This window comes from Pinus tabuliformis, chromosome 1_1, assembly GCF_031772625.1.
Source record: "Pinus tabuliformis cultivar Carrire ecotype Pingquan chromosome 1_1, CPIR1, whole genome shotgun sequence".
In the NCBI taxonomy this organism is placed as follows: Eukaryota; Viridiplantae; Streptophyta; class Pinopsida; order Pinales; family Pinaceae; genus Pinus; species Pinus tabuliformis.
The window spans coordinates 206,067,655-206,087,962 of record NC_142297.1 but is presented as its reverse complement, the minus strand read 5'-3'; the positions used below and the strand labels follow the sequence as shown (position 1 = coordinate 206,087,962).

The 20,308-nt window shown below is 36.7% G+C and overlaps 1 protein-coding gene across 1 annotated transcript in view; it reads right to left on the bottom strand.

Moving 5' to 3' along the window:
* Window positions 1-13,181, bottom strand: part of LOC149212249 (uncharacterized) — a 109,755-nt gene extending 96,574 nt beyond the window's left edge. Inside the window, 4 exon segments of the mRNA XM_089388603.1 lie at window positions 9,316-10,391; window positions 10,477-10,890; window positions 10,980-12,087; window positions 12,275-13,181. Of these exon segments, the coding sequence (XP_089244729.1) occupies window positions 9,316-10,391; window positions 10,477-10,890; window positions 10,980-12,087; window positions 12,275-12,783 (3,107 nt within the window). The 5' untranslated portion in view covers window positions 12,784-13,181.
* Between the last annotated feature and the right edge of the window lie 7,127 nt (window positions 13,182-20,308).

Sequence of the window (20,308 nt, the reverse complement as noted above, 5' to 3'; positions counted from 1 at the left end):
TGTTTAATTTCAAAACAAAATAACTTGAATAGAACGGAGAAAATGCTCTGTTTTAATCACAGGATCAAAAATTTGTTTTCTGAAGAAGAACAGAGTTTTTCTCACACATAAAAATTTTATATTCATTAATAAAGACTACCTGTTACAAACTTCTTCCTCTCTCAGAGGGATTACACCAGGAACGGTTCAGTTCCACAAAAAAAATTTAATCTGTCTTCCCTTAAAAAAATACTCTGTCTCTGCATACAGAGTTTTAATTTCATTCGTACTGCGCCCAAGCCATAATATTCATCAAAAATTTACTCTGTCTTCCCTTAAAAAATAATCTGTCTCTGCATACAGACTTTTAATTTCATTCGCACTGTTCTTCACAATGGCGCCCAGGCCATAATATTCATCCTCCAAAACGGATACAACAATATCACTGCATTGTTGTGCATTACAAAGAAGATTTAACTCTGTCTCTTCTTGCAAAAATCAACACTGCTGTGTAATTTTTGTTTTTCACATGCGCGCTGCTGCGTGTGAATGAACAACTAAAAAAAATCATTAAAATTAAAAACTTACCTACATTTACCAACCCCGTAGTAAATTTCATTAAATGTTTTACTGAAGAAAACTGGCGGTCAAAACAAAATTCCATTTCACTTCACGCAATGTGGTGCAGACCTGTACACAGCCGTTGATCTAATCCGACGGCTGTCAAACCATATCGCGCGGACTTATTTGCTAAACATTACGCTCCGGGAAAAAACCACTTTTGCAAAACTTCCAGCCACGTGTCAGTCGGTGAATGTTATCGCTGCCCCTCCAGAGAATACCGCTGCTGGGTGAAAAGCGGTGCAATAAGAGACTGGCGGTTTTCCAGAAAAGTACGTGGCAGTTGAAATTATAATTTCAACAGCCCACCTCCAAATAGGTTAAATTTTGCATTGGAATCCAGGTAGGCAGTGAAGAGTAGGGACACTTGTAGAAGCGAATCCATATTACATTTGGTGACTGCACTCTCGTCAAAATGCGTTCTTCAACGTCCAGGAGGCCGACACTAAGAAAACGATGACGTGTATGGAGCAGTCTAGTAAGAAGCTCCATCATACTCCTTTTGAACCATGACATTTTTGACACTTCTGACATTTTCACAACAAAGCAATCCTCATCCAGAGGCAAAGCATTAAAAGGATTAACACCAAGGATGATCACTAGGACGAAGCTTTGTAGTAGGTGCCACCATAATTCCGCGCACTGATGTTGTTACCAGTTCATTCTTCAAAAGCAAAACAATTAAAAAATTATTATACATGGATATCTCTCAATAATTTAAGATGATCTGCAGGGCCGAAGACTTACATGTGATTGATGTAACAAATCTCCAATGCTCTGTGATGAACAGAAAACATGCCGAGGCAATTTCAAATTTGGATCCTTTGCAATATCTCTTCCCATATCTCTGAGATGATCATGCATATGTAGATTATTTTTCCAGTCCAACTCTACAAGGCACTTATTGTGCAGATTTTGAAACCCCAGAGAACCTTTCCAACCTGATCCATTCCATAACGTTAAAGCCATATCCTTGTTTTCTCCTACGAAAAAACAGATAACATCTAAGAGTATCTATTTTCCCTCCTTATTCAACGTATCATAAGTGATTTTTAGTCTCTCTTGTATCTCAGAAGGAAGTATTTGCTGAATACTCTCTAGTCGGTTTTGCCACTCAGATTGATCATCTTTTCCATAAAGAAGTTCCCCGAACAACTTCAAAGATAAAGGCAAACCATCACATGCTTTTATGAACTCATCTACAATAGAATCAAATCCTGGCCACTTCTCCCAGTACAACACAGGTGAATGGAGGTGCTTCTATCATATGTGTAGGTCGCTTGATGTTGTTGGACCATTGAAGGGTATGTTGAGAAGGAGCCTCATAACCTAGAGTAAGTCTGGCTCCAGATCTATAACTGTTACATTATCACAAACTTGACTACTTGGTACAAATCTATTTTGGGTTCATTACAATCACTAAAGAAGGTCGCACTTATTGGATCAGGATTGGTCCCCTTTTGAAGACTTCCTTGCAGCTGCTTTGTCTACTATTAATCTCTGATTAGGGATGAATTTGACTACCAATGTTTGAAGGCAAAATGGAAGACTTGTCTAAGCTAATATATTGTCATCGATTGTATTTTCTTCTTCTGTTGAAGCAATAAGAAGATTTGATCAAGGGTTTTCCCATCTTCGGGTTTTTCCCTAGCTTGTGTCATACTATTGTGTCCTCTCGTCTTGGTTTGTCTTCATCATTTACTGCATAGGTTCTTTCTTTAGTTACTTTCAATATGATGATTTGTGAGATTGCTAATAGATTTAACATGGGCTAATATTGAATATTGAAGTATCTACTCTAAGCAAAAATTTAAATAAGTTAATCTAAAATTAACATGGTATCAGAGCTCAGGTAAAACAAGCCCAAGGAAGAGTGAAAGAGATACCAATCACTACAGGAAATTTGTTGACAAATCTCCATGTTCTTCTCTCTCTGCAAATTTGAAGTGTTCAGTTGTAATAATGACAAAGGAGGAGAAGTGTTAAATGTGAAGCCAAATTCACGCAATATTCTAGATCCTTCTAGATTAGATTTTTCTAGATCTCCAGGATCCTAGATCCTCCTACACCGCCAGTGGTTTCTAGATCATTCCAGATCTCCATCAGAATCACACACAGGATTCTAGATCCTTCTTCTGCCCCTATAAATTTGTAATTTCTCTAGCCAAGGTCCAGCCATGTTATGTAATGCAAAGTGATTTCTGTTCTCCAGTGATTGTTTTATCTATTCTGCTATTTATGACTGAGTAATCTTGTTGTTTCTCCATTTGTCTGTCTCTGAAATTACTCTTTGATATCCACCGTGCAAGACGCTTAGTGCCATCGCCTTGCTCTGGTAGTGTTCGTTAAAACGTTGGTTGTTACCCCTGGAGCTGTTGAAGGATCTGTCAAGGAAATAGTTGAGGAACGCTCGAACTAAAAGACAGCAACAAGGTCGTGGACCTATGTTGAAACGTGTTGCTGGAGTTTGAAAAGTGGAGATCCGTGGAGATTAGAGTTGAAACGTGGTGTTCGTAAGTTTTTTTTTTACATCAAGCTTGCACGTATACGTCAAGTTTTTTTTTCAAACCAACATATGTATGTGTGAAATGTGAAAAGGTTAAAACATTATATATGTTTTTATATTTATTATGAAACATATATACTTATATGTTGGAATTTTGGAAAGTATATTTTAAAAAGGAGCAGGAATTTTGAAAAGGGTATTTTAAAAGGAGGAAGGTCATTATTACTAAATTTTAAAGAGTAATAATTAAAGTTTTATTTTTAAGTGGAGTTTTTGTGTTTTGGGGCGTGAATTTGATTGAAAATGGAGACAACACTTACAGATATGGAGAAGTTGAGCGGGGCTAATTTTGCCTTATGGAAATCACAGATGGAGGATATACTAATTTTAAAGGATCAGTACTTGTCGATTGAGGGCACAACAAAGAAACCCTCATCGATGAAAAATGAAGAGTGGAATAAGCTAGATAGAAAGGCGATTGCAACAATCTGCCAATATTTAGCAAAGAATGTTTATTTCAATGTGTCCGGAGAAAAGACAACTGAAAGATTATGGAAGAAGCTTCATGATCTATATGAAAAGAGCGCATCATCAAACAAAGTGTTCTTGATGAAGAAGCTTTATAATCTCAAAATGGAAGGTGCTTCAATTGCTGAGCACTTGAATGCATTTAATATTATTACTAATCAGCTTGCCTCTATTAAAATCATTTTAGATGATGAAATTAGAGCTATTTTGCTAATGTGTTCTATGCCAAACAGCTGGGAAAATTTAATTGTAGCTATGAGCACTTCAACAACTACAGGGACCTTGAAGTTTGATGATGTCAGCAGCAGTTTAATGAATGAGGAGCTGCGACGCAAGTCAATTGTGGAAAACCAGGGAGGAGAGGCTCTAGCTCTCGCTGATCGTGGTAGGAGAATGGATCGAGGCCGGCAAGGGCGATCAAGATCGAGAGGCCGATCAAAATCAAGGAGAGGAAGGATCATCTACTTTCATTGTGGCAAACCCAGGCACATGAAGAAAGAATGTCGATTCTGGAAGAAGGGACAAAAGGATCAAAGACCGTCTAGTACAAATCACAAGTCATCCAGCACAAATGAAGGTGAGACTACTACTGTAGCCACAGATGGTGATGTTTTGTTTACTGTTTCAGTAGAGGATGCATGTGTATATACATCTAGTAGTGGCTTTGATTGGATCCTTGAATCTGGGGCATCTCACCATGTAACCCCATGCAAAGATAGTTTTGTTTCATATAATCCCAGTGATTATGGTAGAGTGCATTTGGGGAATAATCATTTTTGCATTATTGTTGGAGTGGGAGATTTCTAGATCAAGATGAAAGATGGATAAGATATATTGTTGAAATAGGTCATGCATGTACCAGAAATGTGCATGAGTTTAATCTCTATGGGGCAACTGGATGATGAAGGCTATTCGACAAGATTTGGAAAAGGAGGCTGGAAAATTAGCAAAGGTGCATTGGTTGTGGCCAAAGGACCCAAGACAAGAACATTATACACATTGAAGACACTGATAGGAAAATTAGATTTGGTTGTTGTCACAAAAGAAGGAAATTCAGCAGATCTGTGGCATAAGAGTTTGGGTCACATAAGTGAGAAGGGCTTAAAAATCCTTGTTGGTAAAAATTTATTGCCAGGTTTGAAATCCTACAATCTTGATTTTTGTGAGCATGGTATATATGGTAGACAAAGAAGGGTTTCATTCCTTAGAGGTGGCCATGACAGAAAGAAAAGTGTGTTAGAATGGGTACACTCGGATGTGTTTGGGCCTGTTAACATCAAATCATTAGGAGGAGCATCATATTTTGTAACATTTATAGATGATGCATCCAGGAAAGTTTGGGCATATCCTATGAAAAGCAAAAGTGAAGTGTTTGGAATATTTCAAAAATTCCATGTTGCTGTTGAAAGAGAGACTAACAAATTGCTGAAGTGTTTAAGAACAGATAATGGTGGAGAATATTGCTCAAATGCATTTAAGGAATATTGTAATAGGTTTGGCATAAAGCATGAGAAGATTGTGCCTCGTACTCCTCAACAAAATGGTGTCGCAGAAAGGATGAATCATGCATTATGGAAAAGGTGCGAAGTATGTTGTGCAATTCCGGTTTGGAGAAGAATTTTTGGGTTGAAGCAGTCAGGATTGCTTGCTACCTCATAAATAGATCTCCAACTACAGCCTTGGATGGCGGTATCCCTGAAGAAATTTGGACTGGTAAGAATTTGAATTATTCTCACTTGAAAATCTTTGGATGTGAAGCATTTGTACATATTCCCAAAGAAAATAGAACTAAGCTAGATGATAAATCTATGAAATGCATTTTTTTGGGATATGCGGATGAAGATCTTAGTTATCGTCTATGGGATCTAGTCAAACATAAAATTATTAGAAGCGGGGATGTTATATTTAATGAGTCAGAAATGTTCAAGAGGACTGTAGGTAAGTTGGAGGTCAAGAAGTTTATTGACAAGTTTGAAGAGCAGCAGGAAAACATACCACCAATACAAGAAAATGAACAACAAATTTAGGAGCATGAAGAACAACAAGTGGAAAATAATGAACAACAAGAGGAATGAATCTTGCAGGAACCTTTACAGGAGATTCAACCTGATAATGCACCACCACAGTTGGTTCGCAGATCTTCTAGGCCTCATAAGCCTTCACAAAGATATCCTCCTTCAAACTATATTTTGTTGACTGATGAAGGTGAACCTAATTGTTTTCAAGAAGCTTGTAAAGTCAAGCACAATAAAGAATGGAAGAAAGCAATGGAAGAAGAAATGAACTCTTTGCAGGAAAATAAAACTTGGGAATTGGTAAACCTCCCAAAAGGTAGAAAGGCTCTACAAAACAAATGGGTGTACAGGATTAAGCATGAAGGTGACGAAAAGAAGGAGAGGTATAAAGCAAGACTGGTGGTGAAAGGTTTTGCCCAAAAAGAAGGTATTGACTTCACTAAAATTTTCTCACCTGTTGTTAAAATGTCATCCATTAGAGTCATTCTTGGTCTAGTTGCTGCTTTAGACCTAGAATGTGAACAGTTAGATGTAAAAACTGCTTTCCTTCATGGTGAATTGGAGGAATAAATTTATATGGAGCAGCCAGAAGGCTTCAAAGAAAAAGGCAAAGAAGGCCTTGTTTGTAGGTTGAAGAAGAGTCTCTATGGGTTGAAACAGGCACCTCGACAATGGTACAAGAAATTTGATTAATTCATGTTGGAATATGGTTTTTAGAGATTGGAAGCTGACCATTGTGTCTATATCAAGAGGTATGATCAAGGAAAGTATATCATATTATTGTTATATGTGGATGACATGTTGATTGCTAGGCATGATAAGAATAAGATCAATAGGTTGAAGAAAGATCTGGGTAGAAAATTTACAATGAAGGATTTGGGACCAGCACAACAGATATTGGGCATGCGGATTATGCGTGACAGGAAAAACAAAAGGTTGTGGCTATCACAAGAAAAATATATCAAGAAGGTGCTTGACAGGTTTAATATGAAGGATGCCAAGCCAATTGGTACATCGCTTGCAGCCCACTTCAAGCTGAGTACTGAATTATGTCCTACTGATGACAAAGAGAAAGAAGAGATGAGCAGAATTCCTTATGCTTTAGCAGTTGGCAACTTAATGTATGCCATGGTATGCACACGACCAGACATTGCATATTCAATGGGAGTAGTGAGCAGGTTCCTTACCAATCCAGGCAAACAACATTGGCAAGCAGTAAAATGGGTTTTAAGGTATCTCAAGGGTACTGGTCATTATTGTTTATGTTTTGGTCATGATGAGACTGTGCTTGAAGGATTTACAGATGCAGATATGGCTGGAGATATGGATACCAGAAAGTCCACTACAAGTTATTTGTATACATTTGCAGGTGCAGCAGTATCTTGGGTGTCAAGGCTACAAAGAATAGTAGCCCTCTCTACAATAGAAGCAAAGTACATAGCTACAATAGAAGCTTGTAAAGAGATGTTATGGATGCAGCGATTCCTAGGAGAGATAGGAATAAAGTAGGACAAGTATGTGTTATATTGTGATAGTCAGAGTGCCATTCACTTGGCAAAAAACCTAGCATTTCATTCAAAAACCAAGCACATTGACTTAAGGTACCATTGGATCCAGCATGTGTTGGAGGAAGAACAATTATCCTTGGAAAAGATCCATATAGATAGGAAGCCTGCTGATATGCTCACTAAGATTCTACCATGAAATAAACATGAGTTATGTAGAGGCATGGTAGGACTCGGTGTGACTTGATGACTCTTATTTGGCTTCAAGGGGGAGAATGTTAAGTGTGAAGCCAAATTCACGTAGTATTCTAGATCCTTCTAGATTAGATTTTTCTAGATCTGCAGGATTCTAGATCCTCCTACATCGCCAGTGGTTTCTAGATCATTCCAAATCTCCATCTAAATCACACACAGGATTCTAGATCCTTCTTCTGCCTCTATAAATTTCTAATTTCTTTGGCCAAGGAAAGCAAGCCAAGGTCAAGGCCTGTTATGTAATGCAAAGTGATTTCTGTTCTCCAATGATTGTTTTATCTATTCTGCTATTTATGACTGAGTAATCTTGTTGTTTCTCCATTTGTCTGTCTCTGAAATTACTCTTTGATATTGCAATCTAAGTCTCTGAGTATAAATCCGCTGTGTGTTATGTATGCTCTAGTCTAACAAGAAGCATCCTTCAAACCTGAGATCTCTACTCTTGGAGGTTCGGTTTTATTACAGGGTGCTTGCACATCTCCTTGACTTTCATTACCTTCGGTCTTGTTGTCTTTTACCCAACTTTGGACATCCGAGAAAAGAATTCGGGACAATTATTATATATCTCAAAATTTAGAGTTCCGGATGGTAGTATCTTATGTGGTTTAGGGTTAAAGTTCTTTAAACTTTTAGGATTAGAGATTCGCTTGAAACAACAAAAAATACTTATATTACAAACCTCAAACAGAGATATGCTTTAAGGCATGTGTGACTTTACATTTGAATATCTCCATCTACAAATATCATATTTCTCATTTGCAACAGAAGTAAAAATAATAAGTATTTCTATGGTCGTGTTGTTGAATCTTGGCATCTTACGATAGCTAGGGCATAACTCAGAATTGAGGTCATGCAGCTCAAAAAGTATGGCAAGAGCTTGCCATTCTCATCACTGAAGGTGGTTCAGAGTGATTGGTCTCCATGTCTAGAAGGAAAAAAGTTTAAACAATGTACTCCTATCGTATCTATAGAAATTATTCCAAGTCAGTAGCATCTTTGATAAGTCATGTCATTAGTAATTATTTGGGTCACCTATACCATATCTAACCTTGGGGATGATCTATGCCTCTCCTAACTTATTCTCCAAATAAAAAAAGTAATAATAAAAAAATATATATATAAGTAATAATATATATATATATATAACAATTTATATAATACATGTGTATAATAATGATTAATATAATATTATATCTCTTTACCATTTTTGCCATTTAATTTAACATACAATAATCATTTAATAAAATTACCATTGTAATTTATGTCCTATAAACAAAACATAAATAATTTAACATAATATATTGATAAGGAATCGCAATGATAATGATTTGATTGTATAAAATTACCATTGTAATTTCTGTCCTATAAATAAGGAATATGCAATGATAATGATTGATTTGATTGTATAGAGTGTATTATTATCAAATAAATAAATAAAAATATATTCATTGTGGTTTGTGGGCGCAATTGTCTTTTATCTAAATGTCATTTCTCTCGTATAATATAAATGGGAGTTGTTTATGGAGGTTGAGGAATGAGTGGACAGCTAAAAGTAGCTAGAATCCTGGCAAAAAATTTTCAAAAAATCGTGTAGATGCAGTGTTTAAATTATGTTTTTGATGATGGAAATAGATTTAACACCCTCAAAAACATCCAAAACACTTAAAATTATGAACTTTGATAGCTTTTACTTAGATTTACAAATATCCCAACTTATTTTTCCAAAATATACCCCAAATTTTCATAACTTTAAGGGAAAGGAAAAAAATCACATAATTTTTAAACTAATGTTATATGCGTCATGTTTTTTTATATACCTCAAAAATACCTTTTTTAACTTCCTTCGTGGGTATAAATTACTCTTAGACCAACAAACATTAAAAATCATTATTGAAGACATGCAAACCTGTCACCCAACCGATCGGCGCAGAAGCTGGCTTGCCGCGTTAACTGTATCACTACTTCCTTTTTGAAGCGGAGTTTCGAAGATCCTCGGATAATAGTCTTCTCTAGCAATCTACAAAGTTCAACACCTGGCAGCTCTTCTAAGTCACCGCATTCAACAATCCATAGCCTCTTAAGTTTTGGCAGACCAGAAAGCCCTTCTATTTTCTCCAACTTTTTGCAATAGGATACGTCAAGATATTGAAGATTGGGGCAGACTCCTTCACCAAACGATATCTTTGATATATCTGTACCCAACACAGAGAAGCGTCGGAGCCGAGGCATGAACTCCTTAAAGGAAGAGTCCACTGATGTTTCCATCTGTACTTCAACCCTTTTAAATACCAGTTCGGTCAACGGACAGTCCGTTACAGAGAAATCAGTCAACTCAGTCAACAGTTCAAGGGAATCCGGCAAATATTTCAATTTCCGGCAACCACGGATTTTCAATCTCTTCAAGTTCTTTAGCTTACAGAGCGAGGACGGCAGAGAGTGCAGGTCAGGACTTCCGATTTCCAGAACTTCCAAATCGCTTAGATCTCCCAATGCAACTGGCAATTCTTTTATGTTTGTGCACATCAAACGTAATTCTCCCAGGGACCTTTGATGTGCCACTTGCGGAGGCAATACTTCAATTTTCTCACACCAGAAAAGATTTAGGTGTTGAAGCGTGCGGATGTTTCCCAGTGTTTCGCTTGAAATGGTTAAATTGCCGCACCTGCTCAGATCAAGATATTTAAGTCTAATTAATTTCCCGAAGGAATTTGGAAGCCGCTCCAAATTTTTTGCTTGGGACAAATCGAGGTCTTCCAGATTTGTTAAATCCCCGAAGGAATCTGGCAGTGACTTCAGTTTTGAGCACAACCCTAACTTCAAGATCTTTAAAGAACGCAGAAGACAAAATTCTTCCGGCAAAATTTTCAAATTAACTTGCATTGAAAAAATAAAAATCTGTTCGAGATGCTTTAGCTGGCCTATGGACTTTGGAATGTTTGAGAGGGGAGCATAAATCCGTAACTCCCTGAGCTGCAAAGGCGCCTGCAAAATGTTCCAACGATAAGAATCTCAATAATAAAATTTAAAATGCGAATCACACAAAATTTAACCCCAAATTCCTATTTACCTGCGATTGCCCTTGCCACAACGTTTGCAGTAACCTGCCGCCCACCTCCAAATAGGTTAAATTTTGCATTGGAATCCAGGTAGGCAGCGAAGAGTAGGGACACTTGTACCAGCGAATCCATATTACATTTGGTGACTGCACTCTCGTCAAAATGCGTTCCATGTCACCGTCTTCAACGTCAAGGAGGCCGACGCCAAGAAAACGATGACGTGTATTGAGCAGTCTAGTGAGAAGCTGCGTCATACTCCTTTTGAACCATGACATTTTGGGCACTTCTGACATTTCCGAGACAAAGCAATCCTCATGCAGAGACCAAGCATTAAAAGGATTAACACCATAAGAATGATGATCAGGACGACGCTCTGTAGTAGGTGCCACCATAATTCCGCGCACTGCTGTTGTTACCTGTTCATTCTTCAAAAGCAAACAATTAAAAATAAAAAAATTATTATACATGGATATCTCTCAATAATTTAAGATGATCTGCAGGGTCGAAGACTTACATGTGATTGCTGTAACAAATCTTCAATGCTCTGTGATGAACAGAAAACACGCCGATGCAATTTCAAATTTGGATCCTTTGCAATATCTCTTCCCATATCTCTGAGATGATCATGCATATGTATATTATTGTTCCAGTCCAACTCTACAAGGCACTTATTGTGCAGATTTTGAAACCCCAGAGAACCTTTCCAACCTGATCCGTTCCATAACCTTAAAGCCATATCCCTGTTTCCTCCTATGAAAAAACAGGCAACATCTAAGAATATCTGTTTTTCCTCTTCATTCAATGTATCATAAGTGATTTTTAGTCTCCGTTGTATCTCAGAAGGAAGTATTTGCTGAATACTGTCTAGTCGGTCTTGCCACTCAGATTGATCATCTTTTCCATAAAGAAGTGCCCCGAAGATTTTCAAAGATAAAGGCAAACCATCACAGGCTTTTATGAACTCATCTACAATAGATTCAAATCCTGGCAGTGGATACGGCTGGCTGAAGGCATGGGAACAGAAGAGCTGTCGCGAATGGTGTGCCTCAAGGCCATTCAACTTGTAAATTGATTTCTCTTCCACGCCTGAACTTTTGAGAACAGCTTTATCTCGAGATGTAATTAATATGAAACTATCAGAACTGAGAACTGTTTGAATGGGCAAAAATGCATCCAATTGATTCACATTATCTACATCATCTAAAACCACCAAAACCTGAGAAGATGAAAGATGTTTCTTCAATATCTCTATGCCTTCATCAATGTTGTCTATTGCCTTATTTAATCCAGTCAAACTCTTGAGAAGTTTGCTCTGCAGTGAATTTAAAGAGCCTTTATTTTCCTCATTTCTCACATCAAATAAAAAACAGGAACTGCGATAAGATGAATTCTTCCTATTGAAGAGCTCTTTTGCGAGCGTTGTCTTCCCTGCGCCGCCTAACCCCACAATCCCAACTATGTGAGGTTTCCCAGTATCCTGTTGTTGCTGCAAAAGAACAGTGTTTTCAAATTCTCTCACCTTCTCATCCAGCCCTGTTGGATATTTGGCAACGTTAAGCCCTAGTCGTTTGACCCTTTTCAATACACATTCCACAACCTTCTCTAGAAGCTCCCCTTCGTCGCTGGTGATTCACAAGAAAATAAATAGACGTGGTGAGAAATAAATAAACTTCTATGCTTATCGATCCAACAAAAAGTAATACCATACAGAGAGGGATATAGAGCTGGTGAGAAATAAATAATCTTCTATGTTTATCAATCCAACAAAAAGTATAATACCATACTGAGAGTGATGATTGGAGTTCTCACCCATTATAAGCCTCAAGTTCGAAACCGGTTATACCCGCAGCACGAGAGAGGGCATTTCTCCACTGTTGAAGAGTGGCAGGGTCGTATCTCTGTTTCTGCTCGTGTTTGTGCAGGGCTTGAGCATACAAGCCCTTTTGGCCCTCGGTCCACCTGAGTTCAGACGGTTTAACATTATAAAAGACTGGGATAATTGCAGCGCCCGTCTCTAACATGAGAAGGAGTTCTTCCAGACACCAATGTGACTCTGCATATCGTGGAGAAAAAGGTGCAACGTGGACTGAAGCTGATTTAATAGCAGCTTTTATTTGGGAATCAAAGTAATCACCCTCCTCCAATTCTTTCTGGTCCAAAAATACTTGGTATCCATATAAAAGAAATCGGTGGTAAAGATGGCTGGCAAAGTTTTTCTTTGTGTCAGTACCACGGTGATTTATAAATATATCATACCCGTGATTGCTGTTGGGATTTACAGCATTGGAGGTGGAGGTGGAGGCAGAGGAAGTGTCCATGTTAAATTTGGGCGATGATAATCAGGAAAAGAAGGCGAACCTTTAAATTCTATTACAGTTAGTTTTAGAGTATAGAACTAGAAATGGGATCGGACAACAGGAAATGAGGGTTGTCGGTTGCAGAGGCACGGAAGGATAGAAATAGATATTACCATTAAACCTTTCGCTCCCTGGTTTATGCGCCCTTTATAAACCCAGCGGCCAATAAAATCCAACGCCCTCCTCGGCCCTCCTTCTTCAAACGCGTTTTCACTGTAAACGATATGCAGCTGGAAACTCAATCGAAATGAACGAGAAGATGAACACCGCCGAAGGGATGGACTACAGCTTGATAGACACGAATGCAAGCAAAGCACAAGATGCTTTGGGCCCTGCGTAAACAGTGAACCTCACCCATTTTCAAACTTGCTTCACTTTCCAACTGTAAAGAAAAGCTCGAATTTTAATTTTAGTGTAAAGAGTACAGTTGCCCGTCTACTTCAATTGTTATTGAGTTTGTTTTTCACTTTGGGATGACCCTTACTAAGATCTTCAAAATTAATTTTGTGTTTATGACCGTCTCCTTAATCAAATTAAGTTGAAAATGCTTCGGATATTATCTCTTTAATTTAGCTAATGCATGTAATATTGGTTCATTAATTTTACCGCTTAGATAATTTAGCTAATGCATGTAATATTGGTTCATTAATTTTACCGCTTAAGCTGATGTCGACAAAAATGGTGTAATGGTGTATTACTAGCAATTGTCCCAAAAGGTACAAATAGAGGCCGATAGGATTATTAAATTGGAATTGTTGAATTTTTTTAGAAGAGATATTGGTTCAATCAGCCTGGTTTCCTACACTGCCACAACTCTTCCCGGTAAACCCTGACAACGGTTCTGCTTTTGTGAAAAATTAAAATTTGCACCAGTAAACGTCACACATATACCTATACAGCTGGATTGTTGATTGATATCTTTGGACGTTGAATAATTTAAGGTAAATCTATTCGCTATTACGCATTTGTGAAAAAATGAAAATTTTCACCAGTGAGCATCACAAATATATACAGTTGGATTGTTGATTCATACCTTTGGACATGCTCGATTAATGAATAATTTAAGGTATAATCTATTACGTAAACAAAGGATCAAAGGGGGAAGGGGTGGGGTTTGTGTACTGGATCAAGCCTTTGAGATTCATGGGAGAAACGAAGGAAGAATCGCCGCCCAAAACCTCCTTTGCAATCATCCACTGTACCCTCTCAGTTGGATGAAATTTGTCCCAGTAAACATATTCCTTGGGATCCTTGCAGATTGAGCACCCTGGATCCAACCCACAGCCTACATGGCCATTGTATGGACCATCTCCACAGAAAACCTGTTGACCCACCCCAAACCTCCTAGTCTTCGTCATCCAAAATGAGGTCTAGTCTGCAGCACCCTAGGCCGATGGCCTAGGCTGCCCTGGTTCGAGTCCTCCTGCCGACAGAGCCCTCATCGCTCTCTTTTTCACATCCCCCCTCAAGTGAGAAAGGATTCATAACCCTATATAATCTTATTAATGAATATTATTATTTATAATATTATATTAATATTAAGGTTTAATCCTATTCATATTACCAAAAATAATTTAAGAGAGTCATAAACTAAGCAATATGGGGATTAACAAAAAAAATTAATTAATTAATCTATAAATAAATAAAAATAATTTTTTAGGAAGAAAGCGCAGGAATCTAGCATCTGTTGATACTCCAGCCATCATCTCTATTTAAATTAACAAGTCTTTTTTTTCCAATTTCTAAGGCCTCTCTAAATTTACGATAATGAAAATGGTCAATCCTCGCAATGACTTTAGCCTCTTCAATGGAGATGTGATGATTGGTTTTTTCTGCATGCTCTACCAAAGCGAAGGAGCGAGATCTTCCATGCCTGATGTCGGCAGCATGTTCACAAATCCTTTGGTTAATGGATTGACCGGTCTCACCAATATAAGGAGCTCGACAAGAACAGGGAATGATATAAACACCCTTCTAATCCTTGGGGTTAATCGGGTCCTTAACAAAATGAAGAGAACTTCATATAGTGTTAAGAGGTCTAAAAAATGAATCTCATGCTTCCTCAAGATCCTAGCAATTTTATCCGTGGTCCCTTGAATAAAGGGAAGATGAACACCGGAAGACCAATCCTTGGGGTCAATCTTACTCTTAGGACCCTTTTCAGCATTTTGAAAAGCCTTAAGACCTTGAGACCTACTATAACCATTCTTATTAAAAACTTCCAGGAGGTAAGTTTTCTCATCTTCAAGGTGATTTTCGTCATAAACTTGCAACGCCCGCCGAAGTAGCTAAGGTGTTGAGAACGCCTATCTTTTGAGCAGGAAAATGATGGGAGCTAGCATGGAATTAAATTGAATTTAATTATTTTAGAGAGATGTTACAATGTTTAACATTTTGACTTAGTCAAATTAAAATTAAAATATAAAATATAAAATTTTCCAACCCATGGTTTTTCCTTATCATATTTTTAATCTATGGTTTTTCCCATGGTATTTTTCTCTAATGTGAGTTATTTAAAGGTTAATATTTAAACTAATCTAAATTCATTTTAACTCTGCATCTACCAAATGCCAAAAAAATCAAATCTCTTTTCACTCTTAAAAAATCAAAGTGTCAAAAAAAATCCCTCTTAACACATAATAAACTTACAACTAAAAATAAATCTAAACTAATTTTTAAATTTAAAATTTAAAATTTATATTTCAATTAAATTATAAAAATAAATTAATAATACATTGCATTTAAAAATTAAAAATCCTCAAAAATCTTTGCTTTTCTGAGCTTTTTTCTTTCGATCTTTGATTTTTATGATCTTTTTCGTGCTTTCTTGATTTTTTTTGCATAGAATCTTTTTTGAGCTTTTGTGCTTTCTTGACTTTCCGTGCTTTCTTGATTTTCCATTGTTTTGTTTTTTGGTTCAGATCAACGGTTGAAAGTGTTTCATCTGATCTAACGGATCAAAGTAAAAGTGTTGACGAAAAGTTGATGCATAGGAAAGGCCTATCGGCCTAAAAATATAATGGTCATTTTTTTTTATTGATGTCGTGTTTTATTTATATAAATTTTAATTATTAGCCATTGTACCAAATGTTGCAATTATAAAGAATTATTGAAGATAAAATATTTTATGGAGTTTAAATATTTATTATTCTTTTAATAATTATTAATAATAAAAATTGTAAAATTTTGTTAAAAAAATGTGCCTATCTAAATAGTTTGTTGTCAATGTTAACATGACCAACATGACCATGAGGGTATATCCTACCACTGGTCATCTTTGTTCCTCTAGATGGAAAATACAAAATGTTCTCCCACATAACCAAAATCTTCCGAGACTATCAGCGTGACCAACACTAAATGCGAGAACATGTCCCTGCAAGTTGATGTTGATGTAATAGCGTTGGTAACAGAGATAGCAGGCATGAATTGTTTCTCTTCTTTATAGCCCATGCCCTAAAGAAGCATCTGATTGATTCCAAAAAAGTTTATGTCCAAGAAGGTATCAAGAGAAGCCAGACTCACTGAAACCAAGAACATCCATCAAATGATCTAATGCCATGAAGAGAAAGGGCTCTATGAAGATGTATTCCCTCAAGTTGTTCCAATGCTCCAAGAAACCAACTAAAAATCTACATCAATGCGATAAAAATAAGTGTGAAAATCCATACAATATGAGGTGTAACACACATAATCTCTGGCCTATATCCTTGTCCTTGAGAAACAAGCTACTCAAGATAACAATGTTCAACAAAGTTGTAGAACACCTCCATTGACTCAACTTAACAATGATTTCCACCCAAATTCAAGCTACAACATGACAAGAAGAAACAAGAACATGGTGATTTAGAAATGAGGGCATGTCCATTAAATAAGAACATGGGTAATCACCATCTACAGTTATCTTTCTTCAAGTTTAATATTGTATAATACCTCTTCCATAACTTTTCTAAGGAAATTCTAGCTAACCATATTCACCAAAAATAAGCGTCCTTTCTTAATTTACTCAAAAAATTAATCTGAAATGATTTTGGATGCTTCCATGGACCTAGAGTTTAGATCAATCTCCAATTTGTGTAATGGGAATAATTCCACAATTCTGCTAATACTGACAACATTCACAACCAGGTATATCTGTTAACCAGATGAGATTTGTACTAACAGCAATGCAACTATAAATAGATGCTTCAATTGCAAATGAACCTCCCAAATAGTAGGAACTTATAGATCTCATAAAGAGCTTGCTTGAGAAGTTTCTCCAATGAATTTGGACTTACTCTAGCCTCTAGACCACAAGGCAAATGCCAACTCCAAAAATATCGTCAACTCATTGTATTTGAAAAATATTAATAGCTTCACATTGCACAAATAAAATCTACCATGCATAGTTTCTCTTGAAATCTTTCTACACACAGCCTTAAATAACTATACTCGAAATATAGTCTAGGTCAGTGTCATCTGACCACGGTAGAAAATTCATAGAATATTTGGTGGGCATCGGTAATTGCAATATATAGTCCAAGAGGCTTATGTTGATGTAGCTGGTACACTGCCTGTGACTTGGTATCCAAAGGATTTTGTTGTCAATGTTGACATGAGCAACATGACCATGAGGGAAGATCCTACCACAGGTTACCCTGGAAGGACTTATAGATTCTATACAGGACAAATTGTTTTCGCCTTCAGAGACAGAATGAGCTGCACAAGCTTCAACATCATTGTAGTCCATGCACCCAAACTCATCTTTGTTCCTCTGGATGGAAAATACAAATGTTCTCCCACAAAACTAGAATCTTGTGAGATTGTCAGCGTGGCTAACACTAAATGCGAGAACATGTCCTTGCAAGTTGATGTAATAACGTTGGTAACAGAGATGACAACCATGTATTTTTTCTCTTCTATACAGCCCATGACCCCAAAGAAGCAACATATTGATTTCAAAAAGGTCTATGTCCAAGCAGGTGCCAGGAGAAGCCAGACTTGTTGAAACCAAGAACATCCATCAAATGATCAAATTCCATGAAGAGAAAGGGCTCTATGAATATGTATCCCCTCAATTTGTTCCAATGCTCCAAGAAACCAGCTAAAAATCTCCATCAGTGTGATAAAAATCAGTGTGAAAATCCATACAATATGAGGTGTAACACACATAATCTCCAGTCTATAGCCTTGTCCTTGATAAACAAGCTACTCAAGATAACAACCTTCAACAATGTTGTAGAACACCTCCATTGGTTGAACTTAACAATGACTTCCACCCAACTTTAAGCTACAAGACGACAAGAAGAAATATGGACATGGTGATTCTGAAATGAGGGCATGCCCATTAAATAAGAACATGGGCAATCACCATCTGCAATAAGGTTTCTTCACGTTTAATATTGTATAATACCTCTTCCACCTCTTCCATAAATTTTCTAAGGAAATGCTAGCCAACCAGATTGACAAAAAATAAGCGTCCTTTCTGAATTTACTCAAAAAATGAATATGCGATTATTCTAGCTCCTATGGTTATAGTAACAACACAAATTGATGTGTACAATAGACGTTGATGTATTTTACTCTCATGTAATTAAATGAATTTATGGGAATTATAATACTGATTAGATACACATGTGAAATTTATGCTTCAATAAAATTGGATTCTATCTACAGTGGAACAAGTAACTCACAACAATCACAAATTAACCTTCCGAAGAAGATTATGCTTGTGCAGATATAATATATCTAGTTGAGTCCACTATCATCAATATCTGACTTTAAAATGCATACATAAAGCTCATTTTGACTTTGTTTCAGTGCCCTTGTTTTGGAATGTAGAAAGTGAAAAGAAAGAGCGTGATGTTGTGAGGTTAACACAAAACTGACAAATTACTAAATTTTCTAAGACATATCAAATATGTGTTGAAAGAAACTACAGTTGTGATACATTCAAATTTAGGCAATTATTTTAACATGATTGAGGGTCAGTTTTATATTTATGGGTGTTTATCACAGAATTGTCATCATTATGAGAAATAAGACTTCCAATGTTGGGTATACGACCAAAGTCCCACATTGACTAGAAGTGGGGAGGATCATGGGTATATAAGGATGGACAAATATCTCCATTGGTATGAGGCCTTTTGGGGTAAAGCCCAAAAACAAATCCATGAGGGCTTAGGCCCAAAGTGGACAATATCATACCATTGTGGAGATATGTGGTGTCCAGAGTCCTAACATCCAAGAGAATTTGCTGCAACATTTAAGTGTCAGAAATTCACCAAGTTTCTTAAACATGTTATTTGCACAAGAAATTTGGAGAAATCATGAAGCATATGAGTGATGAGCCTCGGTATTGCAACAAGAATGCTACAACTCCCAAGGCTACCCGACTTTAATTATCAAACAAGGGTTTGTACAAATATAAGAGACATCGACACTATATGTGCAACATACAATGTGTCATTCCTTTGTTGTCATGATATAATGGAGTGCATGTACTGAAGTCAAATCCTAAACTAATTGCAGAAAATGAAATGTTCGAGATGGAACCTTAACCTATTGCAGGAAAGAAAGTACAAGGAAAAAAAAATAATTCTAATTGCATAAAGATCATGAACTAAATGTAAAAGAAACCTAGCTTAACCCTATTTATCACATGTGATGATTTAAACTAACTAAGCATGAAATCTGATCTAGAGAGTACTAAATGTTGTGTGCATGTATAAAAGAACTTATTTTTTAAATATTTTTGCTTTATAAATGCAAATGCTAATCTTTCTTTGATCTTTGGCAGGGGAGACAGGTGTGGATCAAGAGGGGTACAATGATTTTGATGGCTTGGAGGTCAAGTAGGGGCCTAATCCCATCTTCAATGATGATTTTTCTCAATTCGGGCTCAAAACAAGTTGCTACAGGATTTCCTACAGGATGTACTAGTTCTCCTACAGGATCTCCTAGTTCTCCTACAGGATCCCCTGATTTACTACAGGATGTTACAAATTTACTATACAAAATTATAATTCATCGAATGACCAAGAAAATCAAATCCAAATTGGATGGGACAAATTTTGTTATTGACTAGGATGTCTTAGGTCCCCATTCCAAGTGGAATCACTCAAAAATACCTTTGTTAACCCATGCTAAAAAATAGTAGAAAATTACTAGTCTAAAAAGCAGAAATTTGAGAACTAGTGAGCTAGTAAATCCATCAAATGCCTAAACTAGTCAAGTGCAAATGAAGTGGGGTAATTTTTTTATGAAATAGAATGTTTTTGTGATCTAATACAAGTGGAATCAACTTTATTGAAGCTCGTTAGCATGCTCTAAAAAATAGAAGAAATTTATCGCTAGTTGCCACAAAGGAGTTCCAGAAATCTAGATTTGGGAATAAGAAGACTAGTCCAAGTAGATAAATGATTAGTATGATCTTCCAAATATTTTGGAAGGATGAAATGATGCTTTTGATCCTACAAAATAACTTACGTAAACCATTTAACCCAATCCT